This window comes from Coturnix japonica, chromosome 9, assembly GCF_054131305.1.
Source record: "Coturnix japonica strain WE chromosome 9, WE-NBRP24, whole genome shotgun sequence".
Taxonomy (NCBI): Eukaryota; Metazoa; Chordata; class Aves; order Galliformes; family Phasianidae; genus Coturnix; species Coturnix japonica.
The window spans coordinates 31,163,648-31,188,953 of NC_140671.1; the positions used below are offsets into that span (position 1 = coordinate 31,163,648).

Consider the following 25,306-nt stretch of genomic DNA (forward strand, 5'->3'; position numbering starts at 1 on the left):
ATTTTTGGAAACTCTGGGCTCTGCTCCGTTATCTTCTGAGCTGTCACACAGGAAAATGTACTGGGATAAAAAACACGGTAACCTAATAGTATTTCTGGGATGTGTATAGATCCTGTAGGTCTGTATGAAGAACTTACCCTGTCAATAACATGAGCATTTATTTATACATCCTAGTAGTTAGTCATTAAAGGGGAAGGTAGAACACCCACAGTAATGACCTCAGCTCCATTCAGGTCACTGGGAAGCCTTTGGTATATTCCCTACATGTACTTAAAGCTCTGCTTGCTAAACAAGCTGTGACCTTGAAGATGTGTCTGTTGTGCACAAGTCATGTGAGCAGGCATGAAGAATAAACTTAATTTTATTGTACAAGGAGTTGGGGCATGTCAGGCTGCTGGGATGTGCATCCTCAAGAAGTGCCGTGCAACATGTTGGAATCACTTTGTAAACTTTCAGCTGTACCTGCATGAGACCTTGAACTATAAACCAGCATTTTATTATCGGTGTGATGCCGGACTCTTGCTGTAATGCCAATGTCAGAAAGATTGTTAATAAATAATGAACAGCTGAATGAGCCAAGGGCTGACCTTTTGTAGAACACCATCTGTCACAGAAGCTTCACTTGATCTTTACTTCTAGTGTTGATTTCTTTCCCTGTCCCCCTTTGGGGATATTGCAGTTTTCAGTCTTATGAATAGCTTTTGTCCGACTTGTAACAACTCTTATGAAATTGAGAGGTTCTCAGCTTTCACGGGAGACAAATATTTGGGGAGCTAAATCACAAATATTTGTGGAACTGCCACTGACTGTAAATTATCTTCCTCTGACCGCGCAGATGTAGCAGAGGAAAGTTCCTTTAAAAAGTCCCTGGCTCCTGTGAGTTAGAGGGAATGTCTGAGAGCTTCCTTGGGACTGTAGATTATAACCTGAATTTACAGCTGGTGCGTTTTCCACCTTCTATATTTTCTGGTAATGGTTAAGTAGGGAAGGAAAAATATGAGGAAGGAGTTTGCTAAGCACGTATTTTTCAGCTGGGACTCACCCATGGGACCTCAGATTGTTTCGGTGTGTAGTTATGTAGTTAGAGGTCACCTGTGTGTGAGCAGGTGGGATATGGTGGGTGAACGCTGCCAGCCCACCAGGACTGCGCTGCAGGGAGATGAAGGCACCTTTATTTCAGGTTGTCCCTAAATGTGCTTTTTTAGAAGTGTGCTGGTTGAATGAATGTAAAAATGGTCCATACAACAGCACGGGTCCAGGGAGCTCCCCCTGCCTTGGCAGCAGTGCCATCAGGTGAGGAAAATGGTAATGAAATGTGTTATAATACGAAATTTCTAATTCTTTGTGATTTGAACATCTTGAATCATGGAATCTAGATATAGGGAAAATCTATTAGGTGATTTATTCTGTCTTTTCAGCCAAAATTGGATTGTGCCCTGCAGTGTATTTCCTAATATTGCACGGAATCTAAAATGTTTCAGACAATGAAACTTCCGACACTTGCTGTGTACTGTCATGTGTTTTTTCTTGCTCCATCCCTTAGTGCTCAATTGAAGGCAGTTTAGATTCAGCTGATTTGGTCTCTCTATCCTCTTGGCATTATGACTCCTTGCTTGCTATGACTAAAGGGAACTAATTTCTAGTTCAACACATTGCAAGGTCCTATTTCAGAACAGTTTTCTGCTTTGATTTGGCTGCAGTTCAGATGTGAATTATTCCCCTTCCTCCATGTTCACGCAGAATGATTGATGTAATTATGTTTGCCACACGAGAGATGCTGCAGAAATGGACCTCGCTGCATGCAGATCACATAGGTATGACTCAGGATGCTGAAGGCAAGGAGCGTACGGGTGAAAAGTTCGTGTGTAGAGATTCTTATGGAGATGCCATTTGTAATCTTCAGTGGGAAGGCAGATCTTTGTGTTCAGGAATCCTCCTTCAGTGGCATTGCTGTGATATAACCCGCCTTCAGGCAATGCAATGCGGGCATTTGCTAATTTATAAGGCAGGGTGCTTGGAGTGCAGCCCATGGCCATGGCACAGCACACACGTGGTCCTGACAGCGGCAGGTTGGACACAGGCTGTGTCCTTAGTGTGCAGGTTAGTGCAGGGTGTGCCTGGCTCTGCTCTGCTGTGTCAGGATCGGTATTTCCTGGAGTTAATTCGGTACCTGGCTGTGCATCAGTAGCCCTCCAATTTATGCAGAAAGTGACCTTTGCCTGCATTTTTTTCCCCTGTTTCTGTCCTCCCTTTACAGTCTTTTTCTCTCCTAAAGAGTGCTGACGGGAGCTTTCTTCTTGTCATTTTGGAGATCGTCAACAAATTCTGCGGAGAGGTGACCTCCATTACGAGAGAGAGATCGGCATTTGGACGGAGCCCAAGCTCGAGTGCCAGAGCCCTCCTTTGACTGGCAAGGTGACATTGTGTGTCATATCTGCATTCACGGCCAGCTCCCTTCTCCGCAGAGAGTAATTATTTCTTTCGGAGAGAAAGGTCCAATTTGCTGTAAAGAACAGAGCCCCAGGTAACAGCAAAAGGAGCCTGCCCATAAGCTCCCTTGACATGAAAGCGGTACAAAACCGAATCTCACACTGCAATAGCTGCTCCACTTGATTTATTAGGTTTATTTTTACTTTCCCCCTGTTGGATGGGGTTGGGCTGTTGACACTTCAGCTCGCTCTGTCTGCAGCTCGGCAGTTGGGGGCTGCTGAACTGCAGGTGACAGCACTGCTGGCGCTGCAGCCGCCCGCTCCATGCAGGATGCTTTGGTGCCGTGTCCGCACCTTTCATGTGGATCAGAGCATTTACAGCTTTAAAATGCTGCTCAGCTGAAGGTAATAAATGCTCTTCAACTTTCTTGCGGCATTAGTGTTACACAGGTAGGCAGCCAGGAGCACTGGGGAGCAAAGAAACTGCGGTCTCCTACTCTGAATTGAAGTCAGGTACATGAAGAGAGCTCTAGGTTTGTGAAGCTGGGATTCTGTTAACCTTATTCTAGGGGTTAAATGTTGTAGCTGAGGTAAAGCATCTTCTGGGGAGCTGTGCTGATGGAGCCCTGTGGGAGTCTGAGCTCTGGTGTAGCCACGCAAGTGCCCATTGCTGGGTCAGACAGTGCCCTGTGTGAGATGCTGTGCCCAGCAACAAGCACTGGTGTGGCTCTTAGCAGCTTCTTCTACTTCTAATTGAGCCTGCGAAGCTTTGATGACGGGGCTGTTTCTCATAAGAATGAGACATTCTGCAGTCCTCTTAAGCTGAGGAAACAACTTTATTCGAGTCAAAGTACATGGAAAGATAAAACTTGAAAGTCAATTGACTCAAATGTGGAAGAAAAAAATGCAGCTTGGTTATTATGGCACATGCTAAATTTTAATAGCGTTTAGAAAGTGTTTTGTGGGGTAGAAAAGAGAAGCAAGCCTATCAAACCTCAGCTGTGTTCTGTTTTATAGTGCAGAACATTTTTCTACTACCATCCAAAGGCTTTAAAATGTAATAACACATGGTTGAACCCAAGGGTTGTAAGATATATGTTAAAGGCATGCATATAAGGGAGTAGAAAGAGTAATTCCACTGCAGAGCAGGTAGGATTTAAGCAGTGATACTCTCAGTGGAAAACCCTTCTTGCTTTCTTGTGCTTTGCAGATATTTACTGACACGTACTTCTACTTGAAGAATAACATTCTGGAAACTTTTGATGTTTAAAAGAAAGTGAATCTGAGGAGTCTGAACTGCTGCTCCTCATTTCCTGAGCACCGCTGCAGTTGGTGTCCAGCTTTCATTCATACTCTTTATTTTTCACTGTATTTTTTTCTTTAAAGACACAGTGGGTTTGTTTTTTTTTTTGCACAGATTTATAGTCCTTTCATCATTACCTGCTAACAAGTGAGGTGCTCTGCCTTGTCACTGCATGCCTTGCGTTTGGTAACGACACCAAAAGCTGAACTAAAAGACTTAGTGCATTCTGCTCTTTACTTGTGAGGTAGGAGCTGGTGAATGGCTTTCCCAGGTGAGTTAGTAAAACGTTCATTTGCTCAGCAGCAGCCATGAAGCAGCTCCGGTACTCGAGGTTTTTTAGATCTGAATTTGTAGGTATCTCAGAGCGGGGTCTGCTGTGCAGTCAGGGCCTGCCCTGTGCTCCAGCTGTCCTAATTGCTGTCCGTATTGCAGCCGTCACCCCCCATCAGAGGTGTGAACAGCTGATGCTGGAAAGACAGAAATCAACTGGGCTGGAATGGTGTTAGTAGGGGCAGCTGTCAGATGGGCTGGCAGTCTGTGGCTGCTCACCTTGGGGGCGGCTGCCGTAGCTCTGAGTGGATGCTCTCTGGCAGATGAGCTCCTGCTATTCATGTGTTTTCTCCTCTAAGATTTAAAAATTGAGCACGCCGGTGAAGGAAGGTGAAAAATCCGCCTGTGCAGCCTTGGAGTGGAAGGAGCTCTGCTGGTTCTGAGTGGCTCATGAGAGTCAGGGGGCAGAGTGTGCTGTAATGGGAATTCCACCACCTTTGTGGCAGCTGGGACACCCAATCAAGTACATACCTTTAAAAGCACCACTGTGCTTACGTTCCTTAGTTAATGTTGTGCTGATAAGATTGAGAAATGATTACTGGGCCGGCTATCTGGAAGTGTGGCAGAGGGATGTATTGACCAGCCCTCATAGCGTCTGTATGCAGCAGGGTAGTGATTTTGTTCTTCAGTCCGGCTGATCAGAAGGACTGATGCTGTTGGCAGGTTTGATAGCCCAGGTGGGTTTTTTTCTGCACTGAAGGCTCCTCCTGCTTCTGTGTAATGAGAGTTACAGCACACATACAGACCAGTTAATTTGTTCAGTAAGGCTTTACCTTCACTGTTCCAACTCACCTCTGGCTCTCAGCAGCTTAAAGAAGCTGAGATCTGAGCACGTTAAAACCCTTCTATATAAATCTGAAAATGGCTCGTGCCTTTCAAGCAGGAGTCTTATCAGATAGAGAATATCTGAGAAGTTAATCTGGTGTTGGTTCCCATGGAACCTGTGTAATGCTGTGAGCAACAGCATCCACTCCTGTGTAAAGCATCCCACTGGTGGAAGGGATGGCAAGGAGAAGAGAGAAGGGAAACCAAGGGAAGGAAAGCAGCTCTTGGTGGAAGTTGGAGACCAACAAAACTGAGCAGGCACAGAGCAAGTGTGGTGGTTCCTATTTCATGTATAAAAATGGATGGTCCCCTACAGGTCAGATTTTAAGTGTTTCCGTGCTTATTAGTTTACAGATGTACTTCAGTGATCTCCCTTATGCTCATGGCTATTTGTACGCATTCATGTAATGGGGGGGTACTGTCAAAAATGTAGCAGTAACTGAAAAGAGACTTGCAGGAAAGCACTTCCTTCTCTTACACTTTCTGTAGTTCTAGCTTTGGAAGCCTATACGTTACCTGAGGAACAGCATTAATCCTCAGTTTCTAAACAAAGATGCTGCCTTTAATAGAGCTTGCTTTGAAACATAACTCATGGAGTTGTACAAATACCTCATCAATAGTGCAGTGGCTCATTGCATTGTCCTTAGTGCATGGAATCTTCATTATTTGCACTGTTGATAAAAGGCAGCATTTTTAGCAGATCCGCACTACTCCATTTAGCTGAGAACAATGATTTATTCCCCCTTTGCTATTGGACATCCTCTGTTTCCCTGGCTAATAAAGAGTACTTGCTCTGCGGGAGTGAATGGGAAGAATGGCTCTCTGTACTTCTCAAAGGCAGAAAAAGAGCAGAACTAGGCACTGTGAGTAGAAAAATACATTAGAAAAGCTGCTTCTCCCTGTGGAATGGCATCGAAATGCATGTGTGTTTGTAGGAAGGTCAGCTTTGCCTGTGGGTAATGCAGAAGGTGCTTTGAATCTTGCAGGGCTGGGCTGTAGGTTCTGCATTGTAACAGTTTGTGGGTGCTGGAGATGCACCTCCAATGCTGAAACTCACTGCTCAGTCGTTATTTCCAGTTGTCTGCTGCTTTGGAGATCTGTCAGCCAGCCAGCTTTTAATCCATTAAATGTGTGTGTTGCAGATAATGGATAGCACTATTCTTTCTATATTAGAATGCTGTTTGCTACTAAGTAAAATGCTGTACGAAATTTTAAGTACCTCATAAATGCATTACCTTCATCAGCCCAACTTTGAATATCCTCAGAGCTATTTCCCACAAAAACAGCTTGGTGTTAGTTGTGGTCACATCCTCTGGTTCCATTTTAATTGAATCCCACATTTGTTTTTCCACTACTTTGCCTGGGACTGTTTGACCAGTCAGCCCAGTTCAGGTGAATGAGAGGTGCATTCATTCTGCTTGACCTTTCTGGATATGTTTTGCAGGATGCAGACAGTAGGTGCAACTAAATGTTAGTTCTCATGCTACAAGGACCAACTATGTTTGTTTCACTGTGTTGTATAGTTCTATATGTTGCATACAGATATTCAATACAGTTAAGGACTAAAACCAGCCAAAAATAGTGTTTCTGGTTCTCTTGTATAAAGCAAAGAGCCACGATGCAAAAATAATCTCTTAGCACTCCTGCAAGTGTTCAGCATGAAAATGAGGAGCGGTGTTAGCACTGTCTGAGATAAAAGGCTGCAAAATGGAGGAGGCAGCGCAAACAGGGCATGGCTGAGTGCATGGGGCCGGCACAGAGGTGCTGGAACTGAGCAGATCAGCAGTGAATGAGCAGTCGGGTTGTGTGTGGTGGGAGATGTGTGGGATGGAGAGTATTTGGTGCATCAATGCAGATAACCCCATTGTGGTTTCATCCTGGTTTTGGTAGGGATGCAAAAGGGGCCAAAAGGTAGGTTAATTTTTTTGGCTTCCTCCAGTAACACATTAGAGTAAAGCAGCAGAGAAGCCTGTAAATTTGCTTAATCCTAGAGAAAATATTCTTGCTTCAAGCTTAAGAGTGTTCTTATTTGGGAGTATGTTTCCAGTTATTTGCAACTCGCTAATTACCCAGTGGCAGAACCTAAGTGGGTGTAAATTGTCACATCTCTGCTGACTTCAGTGGAACTGTGGCAATTTGCACTTCATGAGGATCTGTCACCCAGATTCGTGCCAAAACTGAAAATCTCTTCGCTCTGAGTTGGCTGGGGAGCCTCAGACTCGTGGGAACGCAGCAGCAAGCAAGGCTTAAAATTCTGTGTGTCTCATTGATTTGTCAGCATTTGTATTTGTTATTCAGTACAACACAGTAATGTGTAATGGATACTTGAGCCATCTCAGCAGACGAGGAAGAAATCCTGCTTCAGATTGCCACTGTTGCCTTGGAAACTGCTGCTGCTGTACCCGCAGCTCTTCGTGAGCTGGAGAGGGGAATTCTGCAATAATTCATACAGAGGAGGTAACGGCGCGTCCAGCCTTCAGGAACCTCTCTGAAGTTGGAAATGTGGTAACGGTTTGTGCCTTTCATTGCATCTTTTGATGTGATGCTGCATCTGGCCACAACTGTTGCGTGTCCGAGGCAGCAGAGATGCCCTTCCTCCCAGCACCAGGAGTTCACAAGCAGCCGAGCATTGCTTTGAGAGCAGGATGAGGGGAAGGTGACTCCGTGTGACGGTAAATAGTAAGCAGGGAATCCTAGGCAGACGGGCACGGATGCAGAGCTGTTGCATCCTGGCGTTTCCTGTCGTAACGGCATCTTAATTGATTGATCCAAGTACCAGAGATTGGTGTTGTCTGCTCCCTCCACAGCTTTCTCAGCTTAGTGTCCTCTTGGGGGCAAACAAAAATGGCTCTGTGCAGGTTGATCTGAAATGAAGGCTAATGAGTCATAGAGTCACAGAATCATCAAGGCTGAACCCCAGCCCATCCCACCCTGCCTGTAGACTGCACCCCCTGGGCAGCCATGCCAGTGCAGCACCACTCTTTTTGCAAAGGAATTCTTAATGTCCAGCCTGGTATGGTGGATCCTATGGCTCAATTTGAGGCTGTTCCCTCTTGTCCAAGCAGCAGAAAAGCATCGGGTTCATGAAGAAATGAACTAGAAATTAGTTGTGCAAAATGTGAGTGTCTGGGGACTTGCAGGAGCTTTCTGGCTGATCTCCTGTAACAGTGGATGTTGAAGTCTGGCTGCAGTGACTTCAGGCTGTGAGGGTTTTCTCAGTCTGTCAGCTGAAATGTTACATCCGTGCAGGGGAAGCCTTGCTCTTTGAGCCCACGGCTCTGACTCAGTCCTGGTGAGCATAAGGCTCAGTGCCTGCATAATTGATGCAGCCCTGGTGCTTCTGCAGCTCTGTGTGAGTCACTCACCTGAGTGTGAAGGGCTGTTTTTGGTGGTTAGAGCCAACTGTCTCACACCACTGAAGTTACTCTGCCAGGTGACTGCACAGGCAAATTGTCACACGATGAAAACACGGTTGGTGATCTGTGCTTTCCACCCTGTGCTTCTGCCTGCAGTGCAGCTGTTTTACTTCTTTTGTCTAAAGCTGTTGATTGAGACCTTCCTGGCTGCAAACCTCATCCAGCCACATTGATCACAAAAGCTTCCCTATAAATTCTGGGCTGTCTGTTGACCTCTGGGTTGGTTTCCTCTTCCATCCCTTTCCTATTTCAGGGAAATCTGAATACTGTTCGGCCCTCTTTCCAGATGAGAGGGAGTGACGATGGATGTGGAGTGCAGTTTGGACTCCTGGGGTGGCCTGTTGCCAACACCTTCTGATTTACAGTATCTACCTGCTTAACTCTGCTTTATGAATTAGTACGTTTTAAATGTATAACCATTGAAGCTCCACGATGGTCATGTTTTCCCTCCACAAAGTGCAGTATTAAGGCACTGTTTAAATTGCAAACTGAGTGGCCCCAAAGTATGTGTTGCTGAAATGAGCAATCTGCAGTCATAACTTCAGTAAATATGGGGGTAATGCAATTAGTTGTACAATGCTGGTGGCAGCAGAGGAGTTCTGTGGAGTTACACTGGAATCTAAGGAAATTAATACATATTATGTTTAACACTCGTGGTTAGAATAGCAAATTGGAGCACCTCATGTTTTGACATGTCTATTATTTAAATGCAAATGCAGTCTTTTCTGCAGAACTTCCTTGGAGATAAAATATTTTACAAGGAAGTTGGGGAAGAGGGCACAATATGTTCATCTGCTGTTGTACCAACGTTCTTAGGATGCTGATTTGTGGAAGTTCACATAGAATAAGGTAATAGATATAAGCAATTTCAGTTCCCTTGAATATAACAGACCTCAGGTGTGAACCCTTCTTAGTTAATGATCAGCATAAAATAAGTCTTTTTTTAGTGTATGTTCTCAGTTAATTTTACAGTTCAGTTGAAGTGAAAATATTATTAAATAGGGCAGCATTAAACTTGGTACTTATTGGACCTCCCATCCTCTGTGTGAGAATGGGACTGGTCATGTGGGTCAAGGTGGGATGAGAGATTTGTGAGGTGCCTTTAAACTGCCTGAGAACCTGTTGTCTATTTATGTGGCACGTTCCCCTGTAAATGGCAGCAACCCAAAGCTGCTCCTGTCAGAAACATTGTGCCATGGTGCCCAGGAAAGCTGCAGTGTGGTTCTGTCTGCGTTCACCTCAACAACATCACATCTTCATTAGCCGCCCTACTGGTAATCTGCTGCTGATTGAGATTAATAGAGAAAATATTTTCTAAATATTTCTGTATGTGTCTTCATTAATCTTACGTTCAGAAGATTAATCTTGTGGGGTGACCTGCAAAAGGTGTTAATTGCCATTTTAGATGAGAATCTATCAAAAGTTTGAGGAGGTGCAGTAACAACTGCAGAGCAGCAGCACGAGTCCTGGGGGAGCGCCGGTGTCTGGTCCTTAATGGAAACAAAAACGTTGCATTTTAAAAGCTCTTGGAAGCAAAACCCAATCCTGACCCAGTGTGGGCCACATTCCTGCCCCTGCAGGTTCATTGTGGGATGGAAGCAGAAAGAACAGATGAATTATTGAATGCCTCTCTGCCCTCAGTGCTGTGCTGTTACTTCTGGAGGCCTGTCTGCCTCAGACACTGTGCTGAGCAGAAGCAGAGGTGGGAAAAGGATGCTCTGTGGTGATCCTCATGATACCTGTAGCAGTTAAGCAAAGCTCTAATGCAGTTGGGGCTACATCCCAAAAGTGTGGAGCTGCCCCTGCACCGTGATGTCCTGTCGCTGCTCTGGTGCCTTCCTGCAGAGCTGCTTTGCTGTCTGGGTGCTGAGTGGTGCCCCAGAGGGAAATGGGCACTCTGCAATTTGTAGGAAAGGGAATGGGATATGATGGCCCTTATACTAGACTTACTGTGTGCCATGCAGAAGTACTTATTGCTCCCATAGGGCGTTTGGTCCTTCTGTTGTGATGTAGCAGTTTGGAAGGGAACGGTGACTGCATGCCAATGAGAAGCTGCTACACACATCTCTCTAGAGGGAATGTGCCCTGGAAATGCATTTGTCCACAGGGATTTTGTGCTTAGAGCCATTTTAGCCCATGTAGAGCAGTGTTTGGAGACAAAATGCCCGGGGTGAGCATCGTGCTGTCATGTAACTCTTGGTCCTGGTGGAGGGGGGAGAAGACTGAGTTTCTTGTAATAGCTGGTCAGGGAGGAGCACGCTTCCTTCTGCTTGGTAAAGATGCTTTTCTCCTGCTATTGGCATGATGCTGTACATCATCTCCTCCATAGAGAAGTGTGGCTCCCTGCCCCCTCTGATATCTGTGTAGCTCAGTTCTGGGAAATTCTTTTAGGATTTATTTTTAATTTTTCATTACTTTTTTTACAGTTACCAGTAATGAATTTTGGCATGAAAGTGGAGCTGCGTGTGTTATGCAACTGCTGTTGGCACCATGATGATTTATTGTCCACTTTTACTTATGAAAGTCCGCCTGGTAAATTCCTTGTGATTTGTAAACCCGCAGGCAGCGTGTTGGATACAAGTGATGAATTGGGCGGCCGAGGGAACAGTTTTCTGCCCCCTCCTGGGACTGACTTTGAATGGCTCTTTCCGTAGTGATGCAGGCTGGGGAACCGGCAGCCCAGAATTTTCTCCTGATTTTTGGGGTATTTTATTTTAAATGCGTGTTGTTTCAGTGACTGAGATAACAGCACCTTTTGGTTTGGGGCTGAAGGAAGGCTCAGGATGTGGTCAGTCCAAAGAGCTGGGGATGTCTGGAGGGATGTCTCTGGAGCTCCACTGCAGTGCAGCGTGTGCCCATCCGGGGCTCCTTGCACTATCAGCTCTTCACCAACATTTCATACCTGTCACCCCAATGATCTTTCTGTTCTGCTGTTCCAAATGAATGCGGGTAAAACACTGATGCTTTTCTGCTCATTGAATGTCAAAAGTACTCTGTGCTGTTTGCTGGCTGTAGACTTCAGGTGCACTCATCTTGCATTGGTGTTTCAGGGACAGGAGAGAATATTTATGTGTAGATTGCAAGCAATAGAAACTTGGTATTTCCACGACAGCTCATCCAGAAAGACGTTCTTAAATGCTTGCTTCCTGTGGTTCCTGCCAATGTGTGTGAGCGATAGCAAAGGTCTGAGGATTTTAAATTGGAAAGGAAGGATTTAGTATTGGCATGTATAATAATTTGTTTTAGGTTGTGTAAATGCTTTTCAATTAAGGGATTCATTGGAAGGAGTATGGAGTGTACTTGGATCCCGTGTTTGGAATTCAGGAGCTGCTGAATGCATTAAATGAGTTGACATAAGGAATATTTCTAGTGATGGAGCAGCGGCTGCCGGCTCTCAGTGCTCCCTTGCTGGCTCACAGGCAGCCGTGCCACAACCACAGGGCTTTCCAGTGGGAGCTGCAGTGTGCAATATGGCACATCTGCAAAGAACTGAGAGGTCACGAAGAGATGACTTGGGGTGATGAATGTTGATGCTGTAAGTGGAGAACAGGACCAAGAAATCTGGTAGCTCACAAAGCAGCTGGATGTGTCATTTTGGAGGTACAGTGTTAACAACAGGGCTAATTTTGCACAGGAGAGGCTGCCAAGAAAAGATTTCTGCTAAGACTTCTGTTCCATTCCAGCACAAAATTAATCCATGACAAAACTGTGTGCATAATTCATAGCTCCCGAAAGTTATTTCAGATTCTGATATATTTATCAATTGGATTTGGTCTGCGTCCCTGCTGCAGCACTGCCCCGTGCTCTCCACACCACTGTCATTTTAGCCTGACTGGGTTATGGCCGCACCAAAAGCAGGTGGGCTTCAGAAAGTGGTGTTTGATGTCGTTTATTGGATATTTGACATTTTCACTCTAAGCCAGAGTGACCTTTCCCACCCTCATGGCTCCCTGTTGGATTTCCTCTGGGATTTGTTTCCCCCTCATCTCTATGGTTCAGTGCACAGTGTACCTGAGAGCACCCAAATAGTAATGCAGCTTTACAGTCTGTGTTTTGAAAGGGTTCAAGGTCAGGTGGAGCTGCTGATGTTGTCCCCCTTGACTATTCTTGCCCAGGCTTTCGTCATAACTCTGCTGTGCTCTGAGCTGTTCAATTATTCAGCCCTCCCTCTGAAATCCATCTCCAACATTGAACTCTTTTCCCCAGTGCTGACTTCTAAAGCCGCTGAAAACAAAAGTCTATTTCCTTTTTATTCGTTCTAAGTTTTTCAGACGTTAATTTAATCAAGGGACCCTTTGTTCTTTTATTACAACATTTCCTTAGATATAAGTGTTCAGTCTTCTCCCCACCCTCATTAACCTCCAATGAATCCATTTGGTCTCTGTTCTTCCAGCAGCTGAGGCAGCCAACGCAGACATTCATAGTACAGGTTTGTATCTGATTCTCCATTTATGTTGTAGACATGATTAAAGCCTTCAAGTAAAATCACAGCTAAATCCTGTTGTAGCCTCAGCCGTTATTTTTTGTTCTCCTATTAAGATTTTAAGCATTTCTTTGACATATTTTTATTACTGGATTAGGAAGAAAACACTTGACTTGTTTGCAACATTCTCATTATATTCTCTTTATAACATTCCTAAAAGAGAATAAATACAAAATGCTTTTGTGTATTGTGGTCATATTTCAGCCTGACTTTAATACGCTGCACGGTTTCCCAGCTCACAATTCTTCCAGCCTTGTGGTGGCAGTCAGGAAATCCTCAGACCTGCAAAAAGGACACAGGCTGCTGGAGCCCACGTGGTGTGCAGGACCTGCATCCCATGTTGGGATGGGTGCAGTGAGAGCACTGTCTGATGGGGCACAGCAGCCTTTCCTATTGCTTTCCCTTCATTAACCCCTCACTCATGCCAATGGCACCAGCGTGCTTTTCTCGTACCTGAGAAGGGAGCCTAGGATTCATGTCATGCTTACTGCATCCAGCCCTGTTCTTACAAATGGTTGCCATGTGCTTCCTTATCTAGGGCTGCTGAGCACTGAACACCCAGCGTTTCTCTGACATTTCCAGCAGTGCTTTAGGGGAAGTTGTATTGTGCTTACGTTGCTCATTCACTGCTTCATGTTTTTGTTTGTGGCACAACAGGCAGCATTGATGTGAGCTGCGGCTGGAGCCGTGCGGTGCTGCACACTGTGGGATCTCTGTTGGTCTGATGACTTTGGGTTTCTATGTTTGGTGGCAAATGAGTGACAAGAAATTAGTTGCAAGGCGAAGTCCTTTGTGTCAGGTGAAGAGATGGTTTCAGAAGGTTGTTTTGTGTCTAATTGACCGTGACTGCTAGCCCCAAGGAGACTGTGAGCTCCTGGAAGCTGTGTAATCCAGCCAGGAATCCGTGAACAGCCCATTTGGAGCTGTTTTGGAGGCAGAGCTGTGACATTTTTCTCTGACATCTTGCAGTTTTGTCCATGTTGAAGCAACATCCCTTCTGTGCAGTTCTCACCAGGGCCGGGGTGATTAAGCACTTAAATTGATTAATCAAATTTCTTGTGATGAGAACTACAGTCATTCATTAATCTGAATGGGATTATAAATAAGAGTTGGCAGATACAGGAGACAAACATGTTGACAGCTAGACCTGCTGGTTGGAATACAAATTGCACTATTGCACCTGGAGGGTTTTTAGCTCCTGGCAGCTCCGGGATAAGGCTTCCCTAAAGGTAAAATTAGGCTGAGATTAAGGTATCCCCATACTTGTAAAGAAATGTGCATTTGTGAACAGGCAGCTTCTACAGGTAGATATGTGGGATTGCATACTGATCATCCTGCATCAGGAGCAGGCTGCAGGTTTTGTTTCCTGTTTAATTCAAGGAAGGTGTTATGAGATTAGCTTCAGTCCAAATTGGGAGATAACCCGATTGCGGTGTGTGGCTAATATCAATTTGAGCAGTAAATGAGCAGGCCAACGGGGGCGGTTCCTATGAAATTGTCTTGGAATTGACAGCTCTGCAAATAAAATGCATATCAAATTTTGCTCTTGAAGAAATGCTGTCTAATGTTCCCTTTTTGGAGCAGCGGAGCCTTGTGTTAATACGATGACAGAGTATGGGACGTTGTTTAGGTGACTTGCGAAGAAGGATGTTGAAACTCTCACCACGTTGAAATCGATGGCAGAATTCCCATCAACTGCAGCAAGGCTGGGGTTTCATCTTCAGGGGATTAGGTGACTCTGCAAGTCGTTTCTGCTGTCTCTGGAGTCAGGCAGTAATGCTGCAGAGCGTGCTGAGATTAAAGCGATGGTGTCTTGTTGAACCGGCCTCCTGCTTTTCTTTTCATAAATATTTAAAGAATTCTTATTAAAAGAGTTACCAGCATAAGAAATGAAGGGTTTGGTAGTGCATAGCATGCTGCCGTGTTGTTTCAGCATGTCATGGGTGGTCACGGAGCCAATATGCTTCTTGCTGACCGAGGAAGGTGCAGTGATGTCTCCCATCACTGCTGCCCATATCTGTGTGTTGGGCTGATGCTGCTGCTGAGCTCTCAGCACTTTCATGCAGGCTCTGGGATCCCCTCTGCTCCTGGAGGGAAGGTCTGCAGCTCCTCAGCCCTTGTCCCATGTCTGCAGCTCAGCACCCGGTGTCTCTGGGTCTCAGTGCTGCAGTGGTTGCTCTCCTCTCCTTGCAGGAGGGGCTTTTGCCTTTTGTTGCACAAGTCCCCTCCCTGCTCATCCTTCTGCAGGAGGCACAAATAGAACCTTATTCCTTTGGCTGCCTGTTCCTGTGGATCAAAGCCCTTTCCCTCTGGCCGATACAATCAAAACTGGTAATGGTGAATGGATCAGCAGCCAGTGTCCACTTCCAGGCTCCCTCAGAGAGGCGAGAGCTTGCGCTGAATGCAAACAGCCTGTTCAAAAAGGCCTGACCTTGGGCTTTAATTTACTATTGAGCTGCAGGTAAGAGATCAATGGGTGAGTGCCAGAGGATTCAATAGTGAACGGATAGTACCAGAAAACACACAGGCCACCTGCATAAAGAAAAGGTGTAGAGAAGAGAGCTTGGGGCGTACTGGGAAATATGCAGCTACCGAGTCACTATTATTATTACAATAACTTATTGTTTCCTTCAGTGTTACATAGGTAGAGAAGTTTGGCACATGTCGTTTATCCCATGCACTGCTGTGGTACATAGACAGTCTTTGTCAGAAGATCAGATGGAAAGGAAGTGGCAATCATGGGGAACCCCAAGGAAGTGCTGAATGCATCACTTGCTGGGTTCTGCTGGGCTCCTTTGGCCAAGGCCCCGTCATTGCTCTCCCCTTCCCCAGCTGCACCTTAGTGCTCAGGGAGAGAAAGGAAGATTGATGGCATTAGGATCCCTGTGCAGGGTGCTGGCATTGAGGCAGGGGATTTCAGAGCAGCGTGTTGGCTTTTCTCACTGAATTTTGATTAATGGAGTGGGCTGGAGCTGCTGCTGTCTCCCAGCTCCTTCAGCTGACAGGGGTGAGTGTAATCTGATGTTTAAATGGATTTGGAACGTGTCTGTGGCGTTAGCATCCGTGTCCTGAAGGAAAGACCATCTGCTACAAGATAACCTGATCTCAGAGGGCACCTCCTTCAGATTTGTTTGAGAGGAGAGATGACACAACTGAGGCTGAGGGTTTTCCCTGGCGCTTACTAATTCAGTGGCAAACAGGCAGCTCACCTTACAGGCTGAGGCCCAAAGCTGCCCTGCTCTTCTAACTGCGCTCTGCCCCCCTGGGGAGAATAGACAGAGAATGTTGTGGGTGCTACAGATGCAGATGGAAAATGGCTCCTGTGTGTGCAACAAACGTGTTAACACAAACAGCCAGCAAACTTCTGCGAGTGCTGTTTGTGTTTTGTGTGGAATTCAGGCCAATCATGCGTGGCTGCAGCCTGCATGTTATTGCCTGGCTTAAATTACTGTGCTCCGCTTTATCTTCTCACACACACCACAGATAATGTGGAGCTGAGGTTGAGAGCAGAACTTGATTGGGCCGAGGTACCACAGTTAATTTAGGAGACCTGTATCTTATCTTTGGAATGCAAAGAATGAAGCTAAAGCCTCATTTGTCTTTCCTGGGAGGTCTGATCTACAGCAGCAGTGGATTCTGCTGCAAGCTCCGTGTTATTCCCTGTGGAAAAGAAGAGTCACCAGGACAGCAGAACTGTGCATGAAGCCAGGGCTGTCCCTGCCTACCTACAGGCCTGGGGGCAGAGGGACCCAATCTGTTCCCTCTAACATGTATGGGGCACACATGGTGCGTGTGAGGTGCTGGAGGTTGGGTGAAGCCTTATGCCATAAAATGACTCGAGTATATTTTAATAATTTAGAGCCACAGGTCTTACTTGGTTTGTTCTCTAAAGATTGATTTAGCTTCTTATTAAGGGAATTGGGAATTCAGTGTGAAAATCTGAACAAAATCTAGACTTATTTTATATAAATATCCACTGGTGTAACTCACTGGGGAGAAGAATTTCAAAGCCTGACCAACCCCATCTTGAATTTTTGATTCCTTGCTCTCCTGCTTCCATTCCCAAGGTATTCTTGTTAAGGAAGAACACCTCAGCATTATTGTATTATTTTTAAATAAGCTGCAATCACTTTAAGGAGCTCAGGATGAAAAATCCACTAATACTTTGATTTTTTTCCTCCAGTTTTCAGGAGTTTGATAATGCAAGACGTGAACTGCATAGAAATGGAAGAGCAGGCAATATTAATTGCCCAGCTATCCCTCTCTGTCCAGAAAAAGCCCTTTCTTGTTCAATTATCTGTCATTTTTAGAAAGGTATGAGATGAAGTGAAGCTCTTCCCTACTCCGTAGGCTCCTTCACTTGTCTGCTGCCTCCCAGCAAACGTCCTTATGGCGTTTTTGGCCCAAACCTTCATCCTGTTTATGGTCTGTTGGGGGGATGTGAAGCTGTGACTTGAACCCCTAACAGCCAAGCACATCCCTTCCCTGGGAGGTGGCTGTGGCTCCCAGGCTCTGTCCCTGCAGTGCTCACCCCGTGGGGTGGCACAAACCTGTGGGCTCTGTTTAGTAACACGGATCCCATCACCCTCTGTCTTCCAGCAGCTCAGAAACGCCCATTCTTTGCTCCCAGAGATTTTGTAAATTTAGAAAGAGAATTGGGAAAAAACGGCCCTCCTTTGTCCAGGCCATTAATTCAGCATGCTCAGGACAGAATTAACCTTGGCAAGCCTTGTAGAGGAGAGAGTAATTCTAACCTTAAAAATCTGCTGATTAAAGCTGGTTTCAGGAATTCGATTTCACTTAATGTGTTGGCTGGGAGCCCAGGCAGCATTAACATAGCCACAGACACACGGGCTTCGGCGTTTTTTACCTTCCCCATAAAAAAAGGAAAAAAAAGACATAGCTAATGAAACCCCTTTTGTCTGTTTGGAGCAAGAAATGGTTCTAAAGGCCCCTTTAACTAAAAGCATTAAGTGTGCCACAGCAGCCTGGAGTGAAGGAGGTACCCAAGGGGCTGGGCAATGTGCAGGGCATGGCACCTACCAGTGTGGAGGAAATCTCTTTCACTGCACTGCATGTAAATGTCCCTTCTGGGCTCTGTCCCTTCTTTCACTGCAACTTCTCCCAAGGTTGATGTCCTTTAACTTGTGCCTCAGGCTCCATGTTGGGCAGCAGAGCTGTGTGCACGTGGTGGGAAGGCCTGGAGCTGTGCTGTTGCCAGGTCCTTGCTGGGAAGCCGCTGGGACTCGGTGACCCTGCAGCTCCCAAACTGCTTTCCAGCACGGGAGGCAGCTCTGAGTCAGCACAGCCGCACAGTGCAGCCCTTCCATAGAGCACCAGGCTGCAGCACAGCCAAGGATTGCTGTCAGGGATTATCTTAAGCAAAGTCTGCTTTTTTCCCATGCTGAATGGCAGGATTAAGATGTTAAGCTTTCCTTTGAATTCCTTTTTTTCCCTTCTTTTTTCCTGCTTGGTTTTTCTTTTTTCTTGCATGTGAAATATACCTTTGACATATTATAAAGCACTGTTAATCTTTGCCATCTATAGTTTTAAAATAGCTCTGTGATAGAAGCTGACAGACCTTAACTCCCCTTATGTTCAGTCTGACCGTGCAGGTGGTGATCTCGCACTCCCGCTGTTATACCATCCTATTGGACACCCTGCTGGTGCTGGGGAGGTTCAGGTTGGGTGCTGGGGGCAATTTCTTGTCCGATGGGTAGTGATACACAGTGGGGTCACTGTCCCAGGAGGGGTTGAAGGAAGGGCAGGTTACTTAGGGATGAGGGTTTGATGGCAAAATCCCCCTCAGATGGGTTCGTTTTTTCCTTCTGTAATTGCAGGATACTGGCATGCATAAACCGTGCATATTTAAGGAAAACTGATCACCTTTGGCAAAGGGGAATATGTGATCGTGCTCACACATGTCCCCATCCCCATATAATAAAAATCAGCAGTCAGAAAATAATATTGCTTTCTTAGCAATAAACTTGTTTTGTGAACAGGAGTTGTACTGGGATCCTTTAAATTAATAATGGCTCAGTGTGGTTGGTTTGTAAGGGACGCAGCTCCCACCTGACAGCATTGTTTTAGGATTTTAACACACTGGAAATTTGATTTTGCTACAGAAAGAATTCTTTATCCTTACTCCTTTTGGGTCCTTTTGAAGCAAGCAAAGTTCATTTAACATAAAGAATAAGACAAAAAGCAACATTTTCTTGTTTTTCTGCATGAAGTAGTAGGTGGGGTTCACCTGCCCTCTGTTTTCAATTCATATAACTGTGTGATAAGCCAAGAGGTGTTGGGTTGTTATATTAAAGGAAAAGAAGGGTGTTGAGTTGTTTGGGTGCAGAGCAGTACAGGCAGATCCTGTTTGCTCTGCCCTGCCTTGGTGGTGGGCACTGGGTGGTTTCTCTGCCCAAAGTGGGGATGTGGTCCAGCCTGGGACTGCAGGGAGCTGGGAGAGCTCCACCACTGCTCTCAGGACTGTCATGAGGGCCAAGAAGGATCTGGGGCTCAGCAGCTGGGGATTATGGCTGTGTGTAAACCAGAGCAACGTGTTAAGTCTGTCCATTGGGTCTTAAGCTGTGGCAGTGTTCAAAATGTATTCTCCTAGAATTCTGGCCTGATGTGAGCTGCCATTTCTGTTCTACCAGCGGAGCTGAAACCCTGGAATGACTGCAGCAAATACTGGCGTGTCAGCAGATGCCGTTCTCTCCTTCCTGTCTCTGGGTGCTGCCTCATAAACCTGCTCGTTGTGAGCCCAGATAACGATTTCCTTCCCTAACCCTGTCTCTGCTTTCTCTGTTTCTGTCCTTAGTGCTTGTACGGCTGTTACGTCCATTCCTCCATCATCCCCACGTTTCACAGAAGGTGCTACTGGCTTCTTCAGGTAGGATGATGCTGGATTCCTTCCTCCTGCTATTGTTCCAAGTGAAGCTGCATGGCTGGGCGTTGGATGGTTTGGGGATTTTCTTGTCTGCAGGTGGTGGATTTCCTTAAGGCGGTACGTCTCTCCTTTCTCTAGATAAATTCCTAGCGAGTACTGAGCTGCTGCCAGCTTATGTGAGCCCTAATCGGGGTCAGCTGAAGTGAGACTTTTTCCAGGTGCTTAGTTGTGTTTTTCTGTTTTGGAGCCAGCCATGCAGCAGGACTCGGGAAGCCAACTGCTGCTGCAGATGTGTGCAGTCATGGGGAGAGAAAGCAGCACTGGGGACTGGTATGAATTCTGTGTGAACTGGATTGCACAGCTCCAAACAGGCAGTGCAGTGGTTGGTGTGGAGGAGTTCTGTTGAGTTACTCACTGACTTTGATTCTCGCTGCTGTGGGCACAGCAAAGCCCTTCCAGCCTTCTGAGCTCTGCAGGGTGCAGTGCTGGCCCTGGGATGTGGTGGTGTGTTCACATCCCTCAGCTGTGCTCTGCCTGCGTTTGGCTGAAGCTGAAGGTGAGTTGAGCTCCCTGTGCTGATCGTACAGTTGGTTACAAGTTCTGAGTGTGCGGAAACAAATGGGTAATACTCCTGTGCCTTTTCCCTTGGTTTGCAAACACACTTCCATGTTAAAATAGAGCTGTTGTTGGCTGCCGCATGAAAGGACCCCCACAACACAGCAGTGGTGGTTGTGCTGTAGAGTCATCGGAGGGGCTGTGCACACAGCATCGCTGTCCTCTACTCTTACATGCCTCCCTTCCACTGCTGCTGTCGGAGCGGTGTTTTACCTCCATGGAGGGAAGCAGTGCTGTGACTGCTGAAAGCAGAGCGCAGCCATGCTGAATCCACCACCTCAAGGCCTTTTCTTGCAGCAGCAGTTTTTCCCCACCACCTGCAGATTCCTGACCTGCACCCTGTGATTGGATGGAGCAGGCAGTGAGATGGGGAGCTGTGCAAAGGTACAACTAAAGAAGCCATTAGAAGCTCACAGTTCAGTGCACTGAACTGAACAAAATGTCTGAACTTAGAGTCCAGTTTGCCTTGGGCAGCAGACAGCTGTTTGTTTTATTATTTAGCACCTACTGGTGCTGGTGATGGATGATGTGACACGAGAATTCAGAGGATGTTCTAAATTCATCCCCAGCTGCACAGCGTGGTGCAGCACAGCTTCTCCCAGCTGTCCCTGCTGAAGGCCTTGGGTGGAGCAGCAGACAATTAGCACCCCTGTATCTGATTACTTGCACTACAGTATGAGGGATCTTCCCTGCATCCTGAGGTCTGGCTCTTCTGTGTTCAACATCGAGGCCATCTTCTGTGCTCTGGTAACTGATTGCAATTGAGATGGGCAGACTCAGAGTTGTGTTCCTTGTGAGCCTATTTGTGCAGGACGTTCCGTGGTGAATGCAGTGTGTTTTTATTTAGCAACAAGGACACGTTGTGCCTCCGCCGTGTGAGGAACGTGAGTCTGTGATTCATGAGTGCGTCTTCCAGGCGTAAGTGGACATCCTTCAGTCACACTCTCAAGGTTATTGCAGCCAGAGAGAGAGGAGCCAACAACAGACGATGCTTTTCTAAGGTCTGCACAGTGCTCCTGCTCAGCTCCATGGCGTCCCTCTGCCTCCTGGAAGGGCTGAGCACACAAGTGATGCTACAGGGCACAGCCAGGCACAGTCCTTCCAAACAGCACCAGATTTTCTGTCTCTGTGAAAGAAAAATGTTTGTATCCATTATGACTAATGCAGGAAAAATGTGGATTCTCAGAGAGAGTCTATTTTCAAACACTGGCACAGCTGAATACCAAATGCAGAGTTCCCTTCTGTGTGTGGTAATTGGCACCCCAGGAATCTCAGATGGATGCAGTGCCAGCCTCCTGGGGCGGCCGCTGTGTGCGGTGGTGGCTGGGAGCAGCTCTAGTGAGTGAGGCTGTGGGGCAGGAGTGATGCCAGCAGTTGGTGGCATGACCCGTCCTGTCCTTGGCAATCAGGGCATCCTCTGCTCAGCTCCCACAGCTCTGGGACAGCTGGAGTTGGGCCTTTTAAAACATGTAATGGAAATACCGCAGACTCTTAAAAGTTCTTCAGACTTTGGCTCAGTGTTAGTTTCTCTTTTTGTTTGGGTACAATAGAAATGATGGCAATAAAGCATTGAAGCTCATGCACAGTGTGTGGCACAAAGAGGGAGGTGGGTGTCGGGCACTCAGTGCCTGTTCTGACAGGGGACGTTGGGCTCGTGGGCACCCCAAGGGCCAGCACGTTTTACTTGAGAGAGTTGGATTAGCAGCTGCATCCATTGAAGCCCCCCTTCAGCCTTTTGAATGGCATAGGTGTAAACATAGATGTTTACATATGCGTGTACTCTTAGCCTTCGTCTTGAACAGATCCTATTTTTGCTTTGCTTCTCCTCCTTCAGGTTTTACTTGCTTCTCATAAGGTCTTTGCCTTCACTAAAATTGACTTCCATCTGGCAGAGCTCATTGCAAGCTGTCTTCAGTGAGCTCCTTCCCCTCTGTAAGAACAAAGCTGTCCCTCCATCATTAGAGGAAGGACGGAGCACTGAAGGAGCAGCACCTGTGAGCCCTCCCTTTGGGCTGAAAAACGTTTTTCATGACAAAAGTCTATAGTATATAAAATTGAACTTGTGACTCAGATCAGGCCGTACCCTTTCATCAGTCTGGTTACCTTCAGAACTGAGACGAGCTTTGACACTATAGGTTGAGTAGAGTGGGGCTGTGCAGAAATGCAGCCATAACCTTCTTCCAATCTTCCAGCGAAGGGAGAAGGAGAGGATTACAAATGAACTGGTATCGAGGAGGCTTGAAACGGGTTAGCGGGAGCGCTTTATCTTTTGTAATGTTTTTATAAATTATTTATTAACACACTTGCTGCATTTTCCTTAGAAATTGGATAGAAAAGCAAAACGTATGGCCGGCAGATTATATTCCGGAAGAAGAATGGCAGTGATTAAAAAACAATTTCCAACTATTTCGAATGTATAACTTTATTTTAGACGAGTACTCTGCTATTTTTGTATCGCTCTCCACCATTTTAAAGAAAATCCGGGATTCATTCTTGAGATATACGAGAAGACTGACAGTAATGCAAGCAAAGGAAAAAGCAGTCGAAGTGCTTTAGCTGTTGCTTAAATAATCTGTTGTCATTTATAGAAGAGATGCATTTCCCAAACTGCTCTGGGACGTGCTTTGGTTGCTAATCAGGAGGAGTTATTATAGGGGCGACATAACAAAGTCCAAAACATGGCCAACTGCTGCAGAAATGGAAAGCAGGTTTTATGCTTTTGGCTCTCTGTGAAAATGATGCACCATTTGCACTTTACATCTGACTTGGGGGGATTGAAAGCGGCGGATCCGTCACTTTATGGTTGCTGTAATCCTGCCATGTGCTATTGGTGCAGTAATGCAGGGGGAGAGCAGCACGCCTGTGCCAGCTGTGTTACCAGGCAGTGCTTTGTGCATCCTTTGGGCAGCACAGCACCAGCGTGGCACTGCCTGTATGCAAACTGGTTGCCTTCTGCCTGCTCCCAGCAGCTCCTTCCAGCAGCGCCTGTATTACTGGGGTTGTGTTTTACCCCGTGGTTACAAAAACAACAAACTGGCATTTCAGGGTTGCCTGGGATCCCTGCTGGGGTGTTATAGAGCCATAGGATGGCTTAGGTTAGAGGGGACCTTAAAAAGCCCCCTTGGTTCCAACCCAAGGCTGTGGGCTCAGCTGCCCAGGGCTCATCCGTGGTCTGAGGCACCTCCAGGCATGTGGCACCCACAGCTCTCTGGGCAGCCCTGCTGCTCACCCAGAGGGTCCCACCAGGGCTGTGTGTTGTGGGGTTACCACCAAGAGATCCTCACTGCAGGGATCACAGCCACGCGACAGCACAGCTCAGCAGGAAATTAAATCAAACCACCAACTTCAAGTTGCTGATTAACGTGCTCTGTATACTGGGGATTAGGCTTTTGGTGACACTTAAATTGAATTCTAATACTATTTTGGAATGTATAATGGGCTGAATTTACTTCACCTCAGGTTTGAGTTAATGACTTATTAAATTACATACCTTGCAGTAGCAGAGCTGTTTGCTGTTGTAGGATGCTTGGCCTTACAGAAGGGATGCAGCAATGTGCTGATCGTATTCCTTGGTTAATTATTAGGTCTGCAGGTGCTCAGGGTTGTGTTAGGCCACCAATTGAAGTTCTACCCTCACTGCAAAAGCATCGGGGGCGGGTGAGCTTAGAAGTTCCATAACGAAGCAAATTCTGACTTGGGAGTAGAGATTTAAAGCACGTTTTTGGGTAGGTACGGGACAGCTCATGGCAACTATTGCCTGGGTTGAGGTCTATCACTCTTACACAGGATGCTTTTGGTCTTTTGATGTGGCATTGGGCACAGTTGTGGTATCCATTTGGTATTTAATGCACTGGAGAATTGCTTCCTTCCTGAATGCATCCGTCAGGTTTTGCTTGGCTCGGATTTTCTTTTTTTTTATAGAGAGAAAGAAAAACACAATATTTAAAAAAAAACCCACCACCCCCACCTGAGGATGGCAAACTGAAGAGAGGCATCTGTCCTGCTAGGACAGGCCTTACATATGTGATGTGAGACCTGGAAGGAAAAGGAATTCAGGTGGAAAATAAATCCCCTTTTCAGCCTACGCGAAAGAGAATGGAGCCACTACATCAGCTTTGATATGAATGGGTTGAGTAAGGTACAGAAATCAGCTCTGAACTCTTTCTGCAGTGCTTGGCACTTGCACAAATAGCTTGAGCTCGAAAAGCTGTTATTCTTTCAATTTTATTGAACATTAAATCCATCACCAAAATATGCAGAAAGAAGAATGAATGCAACGCCTTTCAAGGTCACTTATGTGGATTGTTTCTTTGGAGGCAATGTAGCTGCATTGGGCTTTCTGCAATAGAGCAGTGTCAGTGTAGGAAGCCATACATTTCATAGCGTGAGCTCCAGACTGTACAGCAGCATTCTTGTCTTTGTAGAAGAATGAGGTAGAGATGCAGTATAACCTGCTACGTGTGCAGCGAGGCACTCTGATTAACTGTAATTATCATCATTACAGGATCTCATGTCCTAACTGCCATTCGTTGACCTTTTCTTCAGCATAATTTTCTTCTTGGGAGCCCAGGACGTGTGGGACAGCACAGCGGCTGAGGCCCACTTGAGTCCTGAAGGGCACTTTGTTTTAAACCCTTCTGATATTTGCATGCTGCTGATAAGTCCAGGTATGGTTGAGAAATACAGCACGTTTTTTCCCTGAGTTCACCTCATGGTGGAAGGGGGCACGAAGAATGTCCAGTAGATGCTGGGAAGCTGCTGGGAGCAGGTACCTAGAACAGCCTTCCTGGGTGTGGACCCGACTGTGCCTTTCCTGGGTTTGTGGAACAGAGAATCCAAAGTGCAACCTGTGACAGTGTGTAATCGCTGGGATTGCAGTGCCATTCACAGCTGCACTGTGCACGAGGTGGGCTGAAGCACCATCTTTAGGCATGGCGATGAATAACCCATCCCCTGCTGTGACCTTCAGCAGTGCCTTTGTCTCAGTGCTGCCTCTTGTGCAACCAGAGCTGCACAAGG

General features: G+C 46.3%; 1 protein-coding gene across 24 annotated transcripts in view; it reads left to right on the plus strand.

The window, feature by feature from the left end:
• The window catches only part of CAMTA1 (calmodulin binding transcription activator 1), a 185,466-nt gene that overhangs the window by 93,278 nt on the left and 66,882 nt on the right, over positions 1–25,306 (plus strand). For 23 of the 24 annotated variants that reach the window (XM_015882491.3, XM_015882493.3, XM_015882490.3 and 20 more), the window contains one exon: positions 19,604–19,675. The exons of the other annotated variant lie outside the window; for it this stretch is intronic. In XM_015882491.3, coding sequence (XP_015737977.2) covers positions 19,604–19,675 — 72 coding nt within the window. The remainder of the gene's footprint in view (positions 1–19,603; positions 19,676–25,306) is intronic. 24 annotated transcript variants of the gene reach the window in all.